The sequence below is a fragment of the Apteryx rowi genome, unplaced genomic scaffold (genome assembly GCF_003343035.1).
Source record: "Apteryx rowi isolate R43461 unplaced genomic scaffold, aptRow1 scaffold_450, whole genome shotgun sequence".
Classification (NCBI taxonomy): domain Eukaryota; kingdom Metazoa; phylum Chordata; class Aves; order Apterygiformes; family Apterygidae; genus Apteryx; species Apteryx rowi.
In genome coordinates, this window is record NW_020450706.1 from 150,450 (window position 1) to 167,678 (window position 17,229).

Sequence of the window (17,229 nt, forward strand, 5' to 3'; positions counted from 1 at the left end):
TCCCCTCCCTTAGGATATGGTGGCCAGCGTCACCAGGGAGCTGAGGAACCTGCAAGCCCGGTTTGAAGACGCCGTGGCTGCCCACCAGCGAGAGGTCAAGGGCTTGAATGAGCGCGTGAAGGAGCTGGTGAAGGAGAAGGCGGCCGGGGCACAAGAGGTATGCGTTGCCCGCCCGCGGCAGGCCGAGCACGGTGGCTCTGCCTCACTCCTGGCTCTAACATGAGTCCAAGGCGGGCATGAAGCCGCACGGAGCCCTGCCGCAAGCACCCCGGCGCCTCGAGGGCCCCAAGAGTGGGGATGTGGGCCAACGGGAGGCGAAACGTGATGCCCCTTCCCAGTGGGGCCTGGCTCCTTTGCACGCAGCTCTGGGAAGTCAGGAGTCAGCATCGGAGCAGAACGGCCCCCGAGCAGAAAGGGCAGGAGGGGATGGGGGGAGAGAGGATCAGGGGACTTAAAGAGGAAGAGAGAGTAATTTAACATGACAGGCTGTTTATTTTGGCAAAAATGGTCTCCTTTCAACAGATTTCAAAGCCCAACCCCGGGGTTGGAGGGGGGGACCACACAGACAAGCGAAAGAGTGGGGTTTCGGAGAGGGGGTTAGAGGGGCACCCAGACCCCGGAGCTGGGCCGGGCTCTCCAGGAAGACGGCCCTGCGAGCGAGGCGCGCRGAGGCAGGGTGCGGGCCGGGGGGCAGGCAGGGAGGCGGTGGGTGGAAAGGGAGCGTTTCGGGACTAACAGACCGAGTCAAGGGCAGAGAAACAAAGCGAAATCCTAGCAGGCGCCAGCCCCAGCCTGCTTATCGCCAGGGGAACCGTAAGGTTTTTCGTAGCCTTTTAACCGGAGAAAGGCTCTCGGGAGCCGTGAGGGCACGCACGTGAGTCCCCGCGCTCCGAGCGCACGCCTGCRGGCCCTCGCGTACCCACGCGCAGCCTCCCTCCTGCGCGCAGCCTCACCGACGCTCCTGCGTTTGCATGTGCACCCACGCTCCCGCCGGGCCCGCGCCCCTGCCCGTGCACGCGCACGCCCATGAACGGGCTCGCCCGCCGCTGTGGAGGTACCGAGCCGCGTGCCCCCACGCGCGCGCGCCCGTGCTTGCCGGCACGCACGCGCGCGCGTGTTCGCTCGCTCCCCTACCCCCTGCTCCTTCCTCCAGGCCAGGGCTCAGCTGGAGTCTTGGCTCCCCCAGCGAAATTTCTAAAGAGACTGTTTATAAAAAAAAAAAAAAAAAAATTCTAGTAAAGAAATAATTATTATAATCACATTAAGAGCTTTGGCTGTAAAAGCCCTGTGAGCGGGTAGGGCTGCCTTAGCAAGGAAGGAGCCGAGGCTGTTAATGGCAGGGAGTGTGGGGGGTGTTTTCCTGCGTTCTGCTCTTTTTTTCAGTCCCAGTCCACACACACCCCCCTTCCTCCCCTTTATCCTGGGAAATGAAAACAATTTATTTAATGATGGATCGTCCCTTTCTCTGGTCACTGACCTTCTGGGCGAATTTCTGCTGAGCTCAGCGGAAAGCGCGAGGCTCGTTTGTGGATCCCATCTGGGGCTGGGGGAGGGGAGAGGGGAGCTCACCCTCATCCTTCCCGAAAACACAGCAGCAGTCCTGGGGAGCGGGCTGGAGCCGCCGGGCCGGCAGGGAGAGTCTGCACAACATCAGGGCTTTTGTGCGGACGTCGGCTGGGCGTCCCTGCAGCAACGCCCCAGCCCACGTCCCTCGCCTGGCCCCCATCCCGCCGTGCTCCGGGGGCAGGCGCAGGGGGCTGCGATGGCCCCGGGAGTCCCCTCATCCCATCTCCTTCTCTCTCCGTAAGGCCTGGGGGGCTCTGGGAGGCCCGCGGGGGCTCAGGACTGAGTCGGGAGATGCAGGTCTCTCCCCAGGCTGGTCTGCTCCCCGCTCAGCGGTCTTGCCCAGACACACAGTCAGAGGGGACGGGAGCAGACCCTGTGCCCCCCGCCTTGGCACACTCCTCAGCTTTCCCCCAGGCGTATGTGCAGATCCTGGGCTCGGCACTTCCCTGTCCCAAAAGAGCTTCCCCAAAGCCATTCGTCCCCGCTCTCCTCTCCACTGAGTGGAGGAGCCCGGCTCCAGGCTGGCAGCAGGAGTCTGGCCAAGGACCAGAGTCTGGGAACCTGGGGCTAGGCACGGTGTCTCCCTCCCCAAGGCTGAGCAGCTGAAGGCACAGCTGCACCTGGCTGAGGATGCCCACACTGGGGCCCGCAAGGAGCTGGCCGACACGCACCGCCGGCTGCGGGAAGGGGAAGAGGCCCGGGAGCGCCAGCGCAAGGAGATACTGGATGTCCGCCGGGCCGCTGAGGATGAGAGCCGGCAGAAGGAAGCACTGCAGAAATCCAACACGGAGCTGCGAGCCGCTGTGGTGAGAGCTGAGAGTGAACGGATCAGGTGGGCTCCTCACACTCGTCGGGCACCGCTGCCTTGTGCCAGGCTCCGCCAGCGCTGCCAGGCACTGGTGCGCAAGAGGCAGGACGGGGCACTGGGCCCCAGCAGGCCCCTTTGCTGGTAAGAAAATGCTCCTCTTGCCCACAGCCTCCAGAGAGCCAAGGAGGAGAAGGAGCAGAAGGTGGCTGTGTTGGAGGAGGCCCGGGCTGCTACTCAGCGAGAGGCAGGCGAGCTTCGGGCCAGCCTGCGGGAGGTGGAGAAGTCACGGCTGGAAGCGCGCCGGGAGCTGCAGGACCTATGCAGGCAGGCAAGTGCCAGCTGGAGACCTGCTGGGGCCCTGCTGTCCCCAGCACATGCATGGTGGCCAGCCCAGCTTAGGAGCATCCCAGCAGGGCCACCAGCACATACTGACAGGCAGCACACTGCAGTCCCACAGTCCCTCTGCCGTCCCTTGCTCTATCCTCATTGAGCCCAGAGAGGGGCAGGCAGGGCCAGACCTTCTCCCTGGGGCCCATGGCTCCACTCAGTGCTGTTTTCCTGGCTCTGGCCAGGAAAGGACTGGAGAGGATCACCAAAGAGTGCTTGCTGAGGGGCTCTGACCCCATTCCTGCTCCTTGTCACTCCCAAGAGCCTGGCACAGCATTTGACCCAGCTGGGCAGCGAGTCTTGAGCCTCTTTGTTTGCAGGTGAAGGCTCTGGAGAGTGAGAACAGCAAGAAGGGCAAAGAGGCCACTGAGCTGCAGGCCCGGATCCTGCAGGAGGAGCAGCACCGGCAGCAGAGCTGCCGGGAGGGCCGGGAGCTGAAGCAGAGGGTGACAGAGCTGGAGAGCAGCCAGGACTGCGCRCACAAAGAGGTGGGCATGCCCTGAGGAGGCCACCAGGCTTCCTGGAGAAGGGACATGCTATCGTCCAGCCTGGGGAGGAGAGGAAAAACTCATGCCACCTGGCAAAGTTACATGCTCTGGGCTCTGTCCAGGTGTGCTGCAGTGTGTCTGCCTCTGGGGAAGCCCCCAGAYGCTCCCTGCACGTGCAAGGCAGGGTTCACACACACATTGGTCCGGGCGCTCTGGGTGTTTCCCCACCAGGTGCTGGGCCTGCAGAGGCGGCTAGCAGAGGYGGAGAGAGGGGCCAAGGCCCGAGAGAAGGACCTGCAGGGCAGCCTCAACGAAAGCCGCAGCCGCGAGAAGATGCTGCAGGACGAGCTCCGCAGCCTGGAGCTGAAGCTGCAGCAGGCCAACGGGGCCAGCGATGGCCTCCAGCTGCAGCTCAGCATGGCCGAGGGACGCCTGCGTGGCTTGGAAGCAGAGCTGGAGAGGGCTGAGGCCTCCAGGAGGGCAGCGGAGTCGAAGCTGGGAGGGCTGCGCTCGGCCCTGCGCCGGACCTTGGGGCTGGGCAGGAGAAGCCCCTCTCCGCACCGGGCCAGCTCCCCCACGAAAGGTCAGCGGCAGCCCTGTTGCGGAGCGAAGCCTGTCGCAGCCACGCTTGGGCGCACGGGCTCGGCCTCCCAGGAGGCTGACTCCATCAGTGTCTCCATGTGCACAGGCCCGGAGAGCTCTGCACCCACCCCAGGGCCACCTCCTCCCTTTGGCTCGCCAACGGCGGGTGACATCRACCCCGATCATGTCCACACAGCCTTGAGGGACTTCCTGCAGGAGCTGCGGGACACCCAGCGGGAGAGGGTAAGAGCAGGTCCAGCGCAGGGCTGCCCTTGCTTCAGCCCATTGCTACCCACAGTGTCATGGGCTCTGCACAAGCAGCTGGAGCTGTGTCCCACAGCTGTGGGTGCTGCAGGCCCATGGGGAGCTGGAGGATCATGCTTCCCCCACATGCTTTCTGAAGTAGACTTTAGCCCTGGGGTAGGTTACAGAATATCCAACACGTTGGCGGATGCTACAGTTTTGTTCCTCATGTCCCCTGCTCCTTTCTCCTGCTCCTCTGTCCTCACCTCTTGCTCCACATGCTCTTACCCTAAAGAGCTGAGCAGCTTCCCAGCACCCACCCTCTCCTGCCTAGCCCTGGTCATGGGAGGGAAGGRGAGGGCTGAGCGCTGGGATGGGGAGCAGGGGGCTGGAGCAGCATTTTCCCCAGCCCACCGGGGAGCTGCGTGTCCTGGCTGCTGCGCACAAGGCAGAGGAACGGTGCTGGCGAGGGAACTGGGGATGCAACATAGTAGGGAAGCAAGGGGAAAGTTGGATCACCCGCTTTCTCAGCTTGGGGTGGCCATGGGAAGTAGTTCTGTGACCTGGCCAGGAAAGCGGGCCAGATACAGGATGCCAGGCCAAATGGGGACACATGAGGGCCTGGATTAGTCCTTCCAGGAACGGCCGTCTCCACACACATCTGAGCCAGGCAGTTTGGCCCCCGGCCAGTCCTGTGGTTTGCCAAGTTTTACCCCCTGGGGAGAGACAAGCCAGGGGAGCAGCCGGGAAGGGGCAGGATCACACCAACAAGCTACATTTCTTTTCATTAAAGAGTCAGCCACTTCCTCTCTGCCACCCTTAAAGTGCCTTGGCCTGCCCCACTCCTAATTTTCACTGCGGGGGGAGCAGCGTTAGTGCCAGCAGTGGGTAGCGCTGGTGATTTACACTTGCTGTCAGCACCCAGCCCACACTGAAATGCATCGCCTGTGCCGCCCCAGGGCTCCGCTGAGGCCCCCCAGCTCCGGGTGCAGCACCGTGTCCCCATCCCGACCCCGAGCTGACCTTCGAGGCTTGGATGGAGCAATCCATCGTCCGGCCCACTCCCCTTTGGCCCTTCCTCTGTCATGTCCTGTTGCTCAAAACATGGTTCTTGTAAAAATGCATAAATATTTACACAAGAATAATTTAAAAAACATGCTCTGTCAAATAATCAAAGCACCAGAACATCCGAAGAACTTTCAGCCAGATTGGGAAATCAATTATTGCTTTACGACTCCACGCTGTGAAGTTAGAGGTGTTCTCAGTCGTCCCCAGCCCTTCAGGCTGAGGGACTTGCTGGTGCTGGGGAGAACGTCTGTATTCAATTGCATTTCTCCATTAACGCTTACAGAAGTGATGCCACTTGGGTTTGTGGGAGGTTTGATGTCTTAATTAATATCCCAGTTGCTGTTTTTGGGATCACAGCTGAGGGAGGCTTTCACTTGCGCCAGCTGAAGCCTCCTGCTGTCTCGGGCTCAAGGCTGGAAGAGGGTTGCCCTCTCCCAGCTGGCTCCTCTACTCCCCAGAGTCAGCTGGGAGACCTCACCAGGCACCAGTTTCGGTCTCACATCCCAGTTTCTGCCCTGTATCCTGCACCAGGACCTGCAGGAGCCCAGAAACTCCAGCARTGCCTTGGGCCAAGCGTTGCCTGACAACGCTGTGACACTGAGCCCCCCGTTTTCTCCCAGTGCAAGTCTTGACGCACGCCTGCAGTCAGAGGTGTGCTCAAGCACGTCGAGTTGTGTGATGGGGCCAGGCAAGGCGTGTTGAATGGCAAGGTGGAGGCGTGTGCTAGCCCATGAGCTCCGGATGCTGTGGGATGGTGTGGGGAGCTCCCCGGCAGGATTAGCCAGTGCTCAGTATATCCATAACACCTCGGTGACCTCTCCTTTGTGGGCAGTGGGACATGCCTGCACTCAGAACCGAGGTCAAGCGGGTGCCATGCGGGAGCCAACATGAAGCAATTCAAACTGCTGGGGAGGTGAAGCCACTGTGTAAAGTCTGTGCTCGTGAGCCAACCCCAAGGTGTTGTGCTCCAGCATGGAGACACCACAAACCTCACTCTGCCAGAGGTCTCTGAGCTACTCTGAGAGCCCTCGCTCTACTTCCACCACTGCTTTGGGGGCTACCCTCTTCTCTGCTTGGAGCCTGAAGTTATTTCCTTCCCACCAGGATGATCTGAGGATTCAGGTGATGAACCTGAGCCGGCAGCTGAGCAAGACAGAGCAGGCCCAGGAGCAGACCCATGTGCGCATCCTGCAGCTGCAGAAGTCGCTGGCTGACTCTGAGGAAGGCCAGTCTTTCTCTTCTCCCTCCTCTTCCCCACAACTGCCAGGCACAAGTARTCCCTGCCTGGCAGGTTGCCACCGGCAGTGGGAGCAGTCAATGAGGCACACAGATGGGGCAGGAGCCCTTGGTCCTGGGGTAGGGGAGGAGCCCCATGCTCACAAGCCACTCTCCATGGAGGGTGGATAGGTCTAGACCACGCTGACCCCATGGGGACACTGTGCGGGGACAGCCACCATCCCTCTTGGAAGCATCTCTGCCAACCCCAGCCTCTCCCCGGCTCCCCACAGGCAAGCGTGGTGCGGCCGGGCGCCTGAGCAGCGTGCAGCTGGCTTTGCGCCTGCAGGACGAGGCCATCCGGAGAGGCGAGAGGGAAAGCCAGAGCTCTGCGGAGCGCGTGGCTGCGCTGGAGCACAGCTTGCAGGCCTGCCGGGACAAGAACCGCGAGCTGGAGGTGGGCAACGGCCGTGGCGAGATAGGCACCCAGGGAGCAGTGCGGTGGGGGACGTGGCGCTGCCTAATGGGCAGAGGACAAGCTGGAGCCCGTTTTATAGGGTGGCTGTGAGCAACAGAGGTCTAAGCAGCCCACATATGCCCCCCATCCTGTTTGCTTAGGGGCAGCAAGTGACCGCACATGGCAACGTTTGTGCTAAAGCTGCCAAACCAGAGGCTAAGAGCAGGAAGTTTTTGCCCTGTGCCTCCCCCTGGCTCCTGGGCTCTGCCCAGCTGGGCCGGGATCGGTTCCTCCCAGGGTAAACGCTGCTGGGCTCAGTGTAAAGGCCCCTGGGCTGCCAGCTGTCCCCATCATGCATCCCATGCATGTCCTGTGCATGCTACGTGCGCTCAGAGCGGTCCCCTTTCTCTCCTTCATGCTGCCAGGGGATGCCRCAAGCACCAAGGTAAGGGGCAGCTCCTCTGGGACAGAGCAGGGCACACGGCTCCTACGGAGCGGGGCCACCGGCAGGCAGCGTGCCACAGCGTGGGCACGGGCCAGACTGCCATGGCGAGGATGACTGCGGCACAGCTGGGAGGGAGGCAGCGCTGGCACGTAGGGGCTGGTGGAGGTGGGGGCCATCGTCCGAGCTGGCGACAGTGGGGGTGCGTGGCAGACACGCGGGCATGAGCTGGGCTGGCGCAAGGCACTGTTGGGACCCCCCAGGACGAGGTGAGAAAGCTGCAGGCCAAGGAGGCCACGCTGGAGAGTGACAAGCAGAGGCTGGAGGAAGTCCTGGAGGCCGCGGAGAGCCGGGCTGGCAGGCTGGAGCTGAGCCAGCGCTCAGCCGCYGGAGAGCTGCAGCGTGCCCGGCTGGGCCTGGCCGACCGCGACGCCGAGGTCCAGGCGCTGCAGGAGCAGGCAGCGCTCCTCCGCCGGCAGCTGGCCCACAGCGAGGCCCGAGCAGGCACCCTGCAGCAGGAGCTGGGCCGCCTGGGCCTCTCGCTGGCCCACACCGAGGGCATCGAGAGCCACCTCAAGGAGAAGGTGCAGAGCCTGGCGCAGGCACTGAGCGAGGCTGCTGCAGGGTCTTCCGCCATGCAAGACAGCATCTCCCAGCTGCAGAAGGCGCTGACAGCTGCTGAGCGGGACCGCCGGGGGCTGCAGGTGAGGAGAACCCGGCTGCAGCCTGGGGAGGTCTCAGCTGCCTGGCCTGAGCAGGACAGTTGTCTCCCCAGGAGCGGCTGGACTCCATGCGGCAGGCACTGGCGGACTGCAAGAGGCAGAACCGCAGCCTGATGGACACCGTGCACATGCTGCAGGGCCGGCTGGCAGAGCTGGAGCYGCGCTGCAGGCACCTGGAGACCCAGCTGGAGCATCTGCAGGAGGTGAGGGGGGACTGTGGGATGGGAGCAGGCTCCCGTCTGCCTGGGGACACCCTGCCTAAGCTCCCTCCCTCCAGGGGAARTGTCCAGAGGCTGGTGGGAATCAGGTGCCAAAGGAGTTGCCTTGTTTTCGCTGCTGCAAAGCAGAGACGATAAATCTGGCACCTTTTCTTGACCTGCCTGGCTCAGCGTGGGGAGTTCATACCACTCCAAGCACTCTGGGGCTTCTGTCTTGAACTTCAGCTACTGCAGCAGCATGACTTGAAGGCCAGAGTTTGGTTGGGGGAGAAGCAACTCCAGACAGACTGTAGCATAGAAAGGGACTGGGTTCATGTCAAGGAAGGGGAGARAGTCCAAAACAGGGAACAAGAAGGGCGAATTGGGGTAGAAGGCAGTGGGCAAAGCCCTCCACGGGAGAGCGCCRTAAGCTTCTGGGTGCAGAAATGGTGTGCCGGGGAATCAGATTTGCCTCTATCAAAATGCTCCCACATCCACTTTTCCTCCTGCTTAGCCAAGCCACAGGCTGCTAGAGGAATGGCTGTGTTTCMCCCCAGATGTGTCTGCATTTTAGAAATGGGGGGTTAGGCTGTACATGTTTATTAGGAGACAGAAGGCTGCCAGAAGGAAGAGGAGGCACGAGGGGTTAGTTTTTGAGAGGAAGGGCCTGGTGTAATCAGTCACTGGTAATCAGCATAACTACAGCTCCTGGTCCTACATCTTGGTGGTGCCATGTCCACCTGCCCCACCAGCAAAGCAGTGAGTCCGGAGGCTTTCCTGCCGCTCCTCATAGAGGCAGGGGAAAAGACCCTGAAAGTCTCAGCACCTGGAAAACCCCAGCCCCATTTCTTTCCAATCACTACCTTCCTTTAGGCTTCGACTAGCTTGGCCRGGGCAAGGTGAGGGACACATCCCCACGGAGGGCAATGTTTTCGAGACCTCGTTGCYGTAGCTCGGCTGACTCACAGTAACCAGAGCAGCTCGGGCGGGCCTGGTCCCAGGTGTTCGCCCCAGCACCCGYGGCGGTGCTGGGCTGAGCGCCGTGCTGCCTCTCGCCCCTGTGCACTGCAGGTCGTCCGCCGTCAGCAGCAGAGCGAGCAGGAGGCCGTGGCGGCTGCGCGGAGCGCGCAGGGCGAGAGCGGCGCGCTCCAGGAGAGGCTGAGCGCCCTGCAGCGCACCCTCAGCCTCCTGGAGGAGGAGAGCAAGCGCTCGGCCTTCCGCCCGGAGAAGGATGGCTCTTCCCTGAAAAAGACCCTCGCCAAGGTACTGTGCAGGCAGGAAAACCTGCACCCAGAGCGTGACGTGTGATGAGACCCCCGCGCACCCGCACTGCGGCTGGGCTCCGGCGTGCGGGGAAATAAGGAGGCAGATCACGGAGTTCCCATCGCCAGAGGTTTCTAAAGCCAGGGCTGTTTTGGGCAGAGCTCGTGTCCTCGAGCTGATGCAGAGCATCCTGCTTGGCAGTGCRGGCTTCAGAGTGTTTCCCACTCTCCAAAAACCCTGCAGTACTGCACTGCCCGGTGCTGGCCTTGCCTCTGCGCTGTGGTCTGCTCTCTCCTTATCTGTACAGCACTTAGCACCCTGCGGAGGGTCTTTGTGCCAGAAAGCTGTCCCTGCCCGCTGGCCCCAAGCCACAGCTTGGGGCTGAGGCCGGGCACAGGGTTGGGACCCCTCTGCCTGGCGCGTGAGAGCTACCTCAGCCCGGCGCTGGTGGCGGCAGGGAAAGGCGAGGGGTGTGAGAGAGGGGAAGCAGGCTCCGCGTGTTCCCACAGTCACATAAAACCGAACGGACAGAACCAYGCAAGCCCGAGAGCTCAGGCAGCGCTTGGGGAGTGGGAGAGGGAGCGCGCGATGTGTGTTACAGTAACCTCTGTATTCTTGGCCACCCTCCAGTCACTTCCCACCACACGCATTTATGTGCATGATTAGTGTTCTTGCATTCTTTGAATGCAGGCCAGATAATGAGTTCAAAACTCTTCATTAAAATATAATCTCTTCCTCAGCTCCCACAAACACACACACACACACACGCATACGCGCATACACACACGTCCCTCGGCTACCTGATTTCCTTTCCTGCCTAGAGACAGAGCTAATAATCCGCTCCCAGGAGCCGATTCCCGTTGGAAGGAATCATTCGTGTCACACATATGTTAGGGATCAGCAGGGACACTCTCTGGACTTGGCCTAATTAGCTGTAGCGAAGGGGGAGAGCAAAATCCAAACCATGTGCTTGGGCCCTCTTCTGAATTTAATACAAGCAATTTTGCGCTGACCTGCTGGACCCTCCACCCAAAAACACTGGTGTATAAAAGTTTCTGGATATTTAATAGGTCCCTGGTCCTTTCTTGCACTCCCCCAAACGCATGGAGCCTTGTCAGGGAGATGTGGGTAGGCCGTGCTTTGTTTTCTTTCCCAGTGATTTTACAGGGTTGGCTTGCTTTTCTCCCCTGCGCTTGGGGGCAGTTGATTTGCTGTGCAGCCCCATGGGCTGTGAGCGGCAGCAGCCTCGTGGGAACTGGCACAAAGGGAGAAAGCCGGGACTCAGCAAAGCGGGAGATTAACTGCTGGCAGGCCCCAGAGTCAGCAAAGGGCTCAGAGCTCTGCCCCCACAGCCAAGGTCTCAGCTGAGCTTTGATCAGGGGCTATGGCTGCTTTGACCCTGCTTCCAGCTCCTCTGCTTGTTTGCCACATGGGACCCTGGACAAGCAGCATCACTTCCCTCGATGTGGCTGTTCTTATTTGGCATAAACAGGTTCAAACAGGCCCTTTGCATCCCACCGCTTCTCCTCAGATGGCAGGGTGACTGCATGGCCCTTGGCTAAAAATCCCCCTTGCAAGCTTTGCTCTGGGCTGGTTGGCCTCTCTCTTCCTCCAAACCACAGATACTTGGATTTACCAGCTCCAGGCTCCTTAGCTGGTCTCTGCTAAGGCCAGGTTTGCTGTGCTGATGCTTGCTGGGAGGCCCCAGAGCTGCTGAAGACCATGGCTAGGCCTGGGCACCCATCGCAGACYACGCCGGCATATCCAGCTCTTTCCTTGGCTAAGTGTCGACTGAGCATTTGGGCCAACCCAGTCCCCTAAAGTCTGGTTTGCCTCAGTGCTGCAAAGACACATTGCGATGTTGATGAGAGACGGGCTCGAGGTCAGCCGAAGGACATCTGCATCCATCCCTCACTCCTGGAGGAAGTATCAGCCTTCCTCCAGAGCAGCTTTACAATGTGCGAGGGTGTCCCATCGCAGAGCCCTCCCCAAGCCAGCGCCTCAGCAAGCACGGCACCCACCGGCCTTGTAAAAACCTGCCTGCGTTCACGTGCTGGAGATGATACTGCGTGTGCAGCGATGGTGTGTGCATGCCAGGGACTGCGGGAGCAAAGGATGTGCCCTGTCTACTGATTGGGTCGGTGCGTGAAAATCCCAGGAGGAAAAATCAGGCCTGAACACTGCTGGGACTCATTTAGAGAAAGGCATTCCTCTCTGCTCTGCTGATGTCTGGTTGTGTGTGCCAGAAAGGGGCACGAGAAGCCCTCGTGTGAACTGGGCTGCTCATCTGGAGCAGGAGGGGTTGCAGGAGCCACAGTGCCCTCCCAGCTGTGGGTTCACAGCCCTACTCTTGTCCCGCTTGAGGATTTACCTCCACATGGATGTTGACCTCTGTTCTGTCCCAAGCAGAAGAGATGTCCAGGGCCATCTCTGAGTGTTTGGGAGGCTGAGTCACGCATGGCCTTCAAGACTTCCACCTGGGGCTGCCAGGGTGGAAGGTGAGCGATTCCCACCCCAGCATGATGGCCCAAACCCCAGCACATCTCCTCCCTCACGCTTTGCTGCCTGCCAAACCTGGTTGCACTCACCCTCCCACCCTGGGATGGGCACGGAGGGTCCCAGCCCCATTTTGGAGGCCAAGCAGAGGACACATCTCCTGAATGCAGCTCTGTGGCAGTCCTGGGCTGACAAAAGGGGCATTTGCTCCCAGGAAGGGAGCAGGAGGCCATGGCTAGAGCTTGTCCAGATGGTGCGGGAAAGGACTCCCTTTCCCCCCACACTCCTCCCCAGCCTTCCCAACAGTCCAGCTTTGCATCGGGTCCAGCTTTTGACCCAGAGGAAATCACTTCTGGCGGTGGCCAACAGCTGTTTTCCTAACTCAGTTACTGCTTTCAATTTAGCGTCCTGAGGAGTGTAATTCAGACAACATAGTAAGACCATTGTCATGTTTTTCCGTGTGAGATGGAAAGGCTGCTTGGTGGGCCTCGGTGTGTGCCTGCAATTTGGGAACACAGCTCCGCAGAGGCTCTCCCCATGCGGTCGCCTTCCCCTTCCCAAAACCTGCTCTCGCTCTGGCTGAGGGCAGCRGGGTTTGCCACATGGTGCCGGCCCTGCCAGCACCCGTAAGGAAAACCCAGTTCCCATGCAGCCCGCAGACACACGGCCAAGAGAAACGCTGTGTGGCTTTCACCAGAGTGCTCTCACAGGTGGACATGAAGCAGAGTTGTGCCCTGAAGGGACCCCTGGGCGAAGGGGACAATGTGGCCAGTGTGTCGCCTGGCTGGAGAAAGCATTTGTGTCCCGTTGGGCATTCCTGTCCCTCATGTTCGAGCTCACAGTAGGGCCCATCTGAGGATGGGGGATTTGGTACCTGCCCTGCAGGACTGCTATGGCTCAGGAAYAGATGGCAACAGGACCATGAGATGGGTCTTTCAGGAGCTGGGTTCAACCCCAGCTAACAGTGTTAGCAGGACCAAGCTCACCCTCTCCACTCAGGGCTCAGCTGGGACAACCTGTCCTGAGGAAGGCAGAAGACTGAGCAAACAAGGGGACTAACCAGCAAGTCCTTAGATGAGGTGGGCCCCATTGCCTGCAGCACCCTGCACCTTGGAGCACCAGGCTACTCAGGTCTCCACTGACGTGGGAGGAGGATCTGCCGGAAAAGCTCTGGCCTGCTAGAGCCATGTGGGGATCGGCAGGGCTCTGGAAACCAGGTTTTACATTCCTGCTCCAGCTTGCCAGCAAACAACCGAAGCTTCCCTCCAAGCCGGGGCCCTGGTGGAAGAGGTGGTCAGCCAGCAAGGCGGAGAGGTGGGCTGGTGGCCTGGCACTGCTTGGCGTCTGGCCGTCATGCCTCCGAATGGATTTTCTAAGGGCAGAGCCGAGGGTGATGGGAAACATGAGATGTTCCTGTTGTGGAAAAGCAATGTTGCTGGCTGGAGCCGTGCATCGCAGCGAGCATGAAATAGCTTTGTGTACGGTGCCCCTCCATCGCCTCCTGCGCGGCCCGTCCCCCGGGCCGGGGGAAGGGGAGAAGAGACTAATGTGTTCCAGAAGATCAGCTGTAAATGGCCGGGGAGGGTAATTCATATCAAACTCATAAACCCTTTATTAGTGTCTCAGGGGGGAAATCCGGATGTGGCCGTTTATTTATTTTGGATTTCGCTTTTTTCTCTTTTCCTTTCAACATTTTCTTCCAGGAGATTTTTAAAGGGACAGGGCWGCCTTTCCTTTTTCAGAGCTTTTATCTTTCACCATAGGCTAGCTGGGGACAAAATGGCCAGGCCAGGCCCAGCACAGGTCCCATGGGCTCAGTGCCCACTTGGAACTGGCCTTTGGGGAGGCTGCTCRGCAGTGGGACGTTTGCCCAGTGTCACTGCTGGTCTTGGGGCATCCTACCACCCAAGTCCCTTGCCGTGGTGTCTCCATGAGTTGGACATCTCAGCTCCAGCCTCCAGAGGCACGCTGTGGGGCTTTGAGCCTGTAAATGCAGGGAGGGGGCAGGTCCTGGTTTCCCCCGAAAGCTGAGATATTGCTCCCCAGAATTGCAAGTCAGTGTCCCCATATGGGGACCAGGTCAACCCTTTGCTAGTCCTTGCCCCACGGGGTGGTGACGTGCCAGACCCTAYCCATCACCTCCCCTTGCCCTGCAGCATTCAGCATTGATCCCTCTTCGCGGCAGGACTGACCCTTCTCCTCTTGGCAGGCCCGGATCACRGAGCTGGAGCAGAGCCGCCCGCAGCGGCTCATGGGGCCATCCTCTCGCCATGGCCCAGGTCTGGAGCCAGAGGGCCAGAAGTCACGCAGCGCCCAGCTCCAGGCCGATGACATGCTGCAGAGAGCCCACGGGCAGCACCTTGAGGGCTCGGAGGAGCAGGTAGGGCCCTGGCACTGCCGGGGAGGAGGGGTGCCTTGCGGGCGTCCTGCGCCAGGCCAAGGCACAGGGGTGCAGGCCCTCCAGACGGTGCTGCTCTGCCCTCAGGGTGTTTCTGAGCCCCATGGCTTTGCCGCAGGCTGCTCGCTCCCTGAGGTTACAGAGCAGCGCAGCAGAGCAATGCCAGCCCCACAGCATCCCTGCACCACGCGTGGCAGGAACAAGTCCTGCCCCTCTGGCCAAGGATCTAGGTGGCTTGAGTCCTGCTACCTGCGAAGGACTCCTGGGCAAACCCACRCTGTACCTCAGTTTCCCCCAATATACAGAGAGGCAATGGCCCCGTGCACCCACCTCCTGCTGCAGCGTGTGGGTACGCTTGTTGGAAACAGCTGAGCAGAAGATGGGTGCATTTGTAGACGCATCAGTCAAGGTATTTTCTAAAGCTGTTGAGTCTCTGAAGACCTCTGTAGGGCCTTCAGAGCACAGCTCTGGTCACCCACAAAGAGGAGTTCAAGCCAGGACAGGCTCCGAGCAGCTGCCAGGAGGAGCTGGGCTTGCTGGCTCAGCTCTGCAARGCTCAGCCCCAGCTCCCAAAAGCAGCACTGCAGCACATGAGGGGAGGCCCGCTGCGACGCAGCCAGCCCAACCAGCTCAGCAGAGGCGGGAGCACCGGGCCATCTGTGCCACTGCCTCTCAAAAACCTCCGGTAATCCCCAGGTCAGCCTTCTCAAAGAGCAGCTGGACCAAGACAAGCGGAAGAGGAAGACACCCATCTCTCAGCAGCTCCAGAGAGGGAAATGACCTGGAAATAGCTGTTGTGCCCCTGCATGCTACCTGGTAAGGCCAAGCACCCAGAGCCACCCTTGGGCAGCAGCTCTGTGGGTCCCACAGGCTGGACTTCTCTGTCTTCTCCTTTGCTAGGATGCCCCAGAGCCTGGCCAGGAATGGGGCAAGCAGGGCGCTGCTCATCAAGGTGCTAACTTCATCTCACGGGAGGATGGAGCTCAGCTTCCCGATCTGTCCAGCTCCCTGTCCCCACTCCAGCCCGTCTGGGGTTTGACCTCTCCAGCCCCTCACACTTTCCCAAATCCCCCCCACCTCTGCTCCAGCTCTTTTTCCCCGGATTAGGCTCAGGACAACCAGTCTGCAGGCAGCCCTGGTGGGCAGGCTGGCAGTGGGGGAATTATTTCCAGCAAGAGGACCCAAAAGCACCCTGTGCACCCCAGCACCCGACGGGAGCAGGACGCAGGCCTGCGTGGAGCCCTGCAGGAACTGCTGGTCTTTTCACGCAGCGGCAGGTGGCTGGGATTAATCCAAGCCAAGGCATCTTGTGATGCGCTGGCCCGAAACATGCAGAAGTGTAAAATCGGGCATCCTATCCACTTGTCGCCTAGAAAATCCCTGTAGAAATCAAAGCGGGGTGGTTCCCCAGCAACCACAACGGCTGTCTTGGGACCGCTGCACCCTTCACCTGTTAGCATTAATACACATTTTTTCCCCATTAACGTTTTTTGGAAGTGGGGGTGGTAGCTTTTTCCTTACTTTTTTTCTCAAAGCCTGGTTTGTTTAACCTTAAATGAGGGGAGCAGGCTTTCCCAACAGCGTGCGTGACGGCAGGCCTGGCCCGCTGGTGCCGGGAGCGGCGGCCACCAGCGCCGGGCTCCCCGGGCATCAGAGGCTGCGAGCAGCCAGGCTCCCAGGACAGCACCACCGCATTTCGGGCCGGGGCCCCTGGGCTGCAAGCAGCGTGTGGGCGAGGATTTGGGAAGCCCGCAGAATACCCTCGCGTTGATGGCAAAGCCGGGTCCCCGTGAGGCAAACTTTCCACGGTGGTATCCACATAATCCCTGGGCTGTTGATCCTAACTGAGTCCTGCTGTTGTTTTCTCCTCTGTTTCAATCCTTACATAATATGTTCCTTGGCCCGTTTTCAGTATTAAAATGTACCTTGCAATAATTACAGTGGAGAATATTTATATTACATTTGTATGGAATAAAACATAAACTCTTTGGAACCGGGGTTCTGATTTCTGTGTCTTCCAAGCATTGGGAGCTGCCGACGTCCCTCCCCAGTTTTACAGATCGCCAGGCCCTTAGAAGTACGCGGCGAGGCTGCGGCTTGTGGCTGCCGGCGTGCCAGGCACCCACAGGGCACCTGCCCAGCGTGAAGATCGGGCTCTCTCTAGAGCTTTTTCCTCCCGTCTTTCCTCCCTTTCAGCAAGGCCAACATTTACCCCTTGTATCCCCCTGCTTCGYGGGACTGCCCAGGATGGTTATTTCATGCGAGGACACTTTCTCCGGGTAAATCAGAGCAGCTCCATCAGACCAGGAGGGAATTTGGCCCTCTGTCTCCGATGGCACTGTGCCACCAGGGGATGTGACTGTGACCCCCTGTTTAGTGGGGACAAGCAAACAGGTTACGGGCTGAAGCTGGAGGGGGGCCGAAACACGGCGGGGGACATGGAAGACTTTACACAGAGCTGCGGGAGTGCCTGAAAATGGGGTGCAGGAGGGGATGAAGGGCACAGAGCTTGATGCTGGACGTAGAGTGGAGATTCGCCCAAATCCTCAAGGACAGGGGATAAAACTAATCCTCTCCCCACAGCCTGTCTGGCAGGGAGCGACGTGGAAAGACCACGGTGCCAGCCCATCCAGCAGCTCCTGCGCCGGCAGCGCGCAGCGCCAGCAGCACAGCCAAAATCCTGGCAGCGCTTCTGGTCCCGAGAGCTCGCCCAGGTCCCAGCCATGCAGGACCCCTCGCTGGGGAAACGGCTTCTCCAGGAGAACAGGCAGGAGCCTTCGGCTGAACCAAGTGAGGACACGCCGACACTACGGTGCCCGGCACGGCCCCAGCRCTGAGGGCTAATCCGGGGAAAGGGAAACCTAAGGGGAATTAGGATTCCTTGCTGGTCTGTTGTT

General features: G+C 60.1%; 1 protein-coding gene across 1 annotated transcript in view; it reads left to right on the plus strand.

The window, feature by feature from the left end:
• CROCC2 (ciliary rootlet coiled-coil, rootletin family member 2) overlaps window positions 1-15,112 on the plus strand; it is a 28,108-nt gene extending 12,996 nt beyond the window's left edge. The window contains exons 21-32 of the mRNA XM_026077399.1: window positions 14-157; window positions 2,160-2,398; window positions 2,543-2,702; window positions 3,082-3,249; window positions 3,481-4,074; window positions 6,247-6,367; window positions 6,651-6,814; window positions 7,520-7,960; window positions 8,032-8,181; window positions 9,247-9,438; window positions 14,144-14,314; window positions 15,029-15,112. Coding sequence (XP_025933184.1) covers window positions 14-157; window positions 2,160-2,398; window positions 2,543-2,702; window positions 3,082-3,249; window positions 3,481-4,074; window positions 6,247-6,367; window positions 6,651-6,814; window positions 7,520-7,960; window positions 8,032-8,181; window positions 9,247-9,438; window positions 14,144-14,314; window positions 15,029-15,112 — 2,628 coding nt within the window. The remainder of the gene's footprint in view (window positions 1-13; window positions 158-2,159; window positions 2,399-2,542; window positions 2,703-3,081; window positions 3,250-3,480; window positions 4,075-6,246; window positions 6,368-6,650; window positions 6,815-7,519; window positions 7,961-8,031; window positions 8,182-9,246; window positions 9,439-14,143; window positions 14,315-15,028) is intronic.
• The last annotated feature ends 2,117 nt before the right edge of the window (window positions 15,113-17,229 follow it).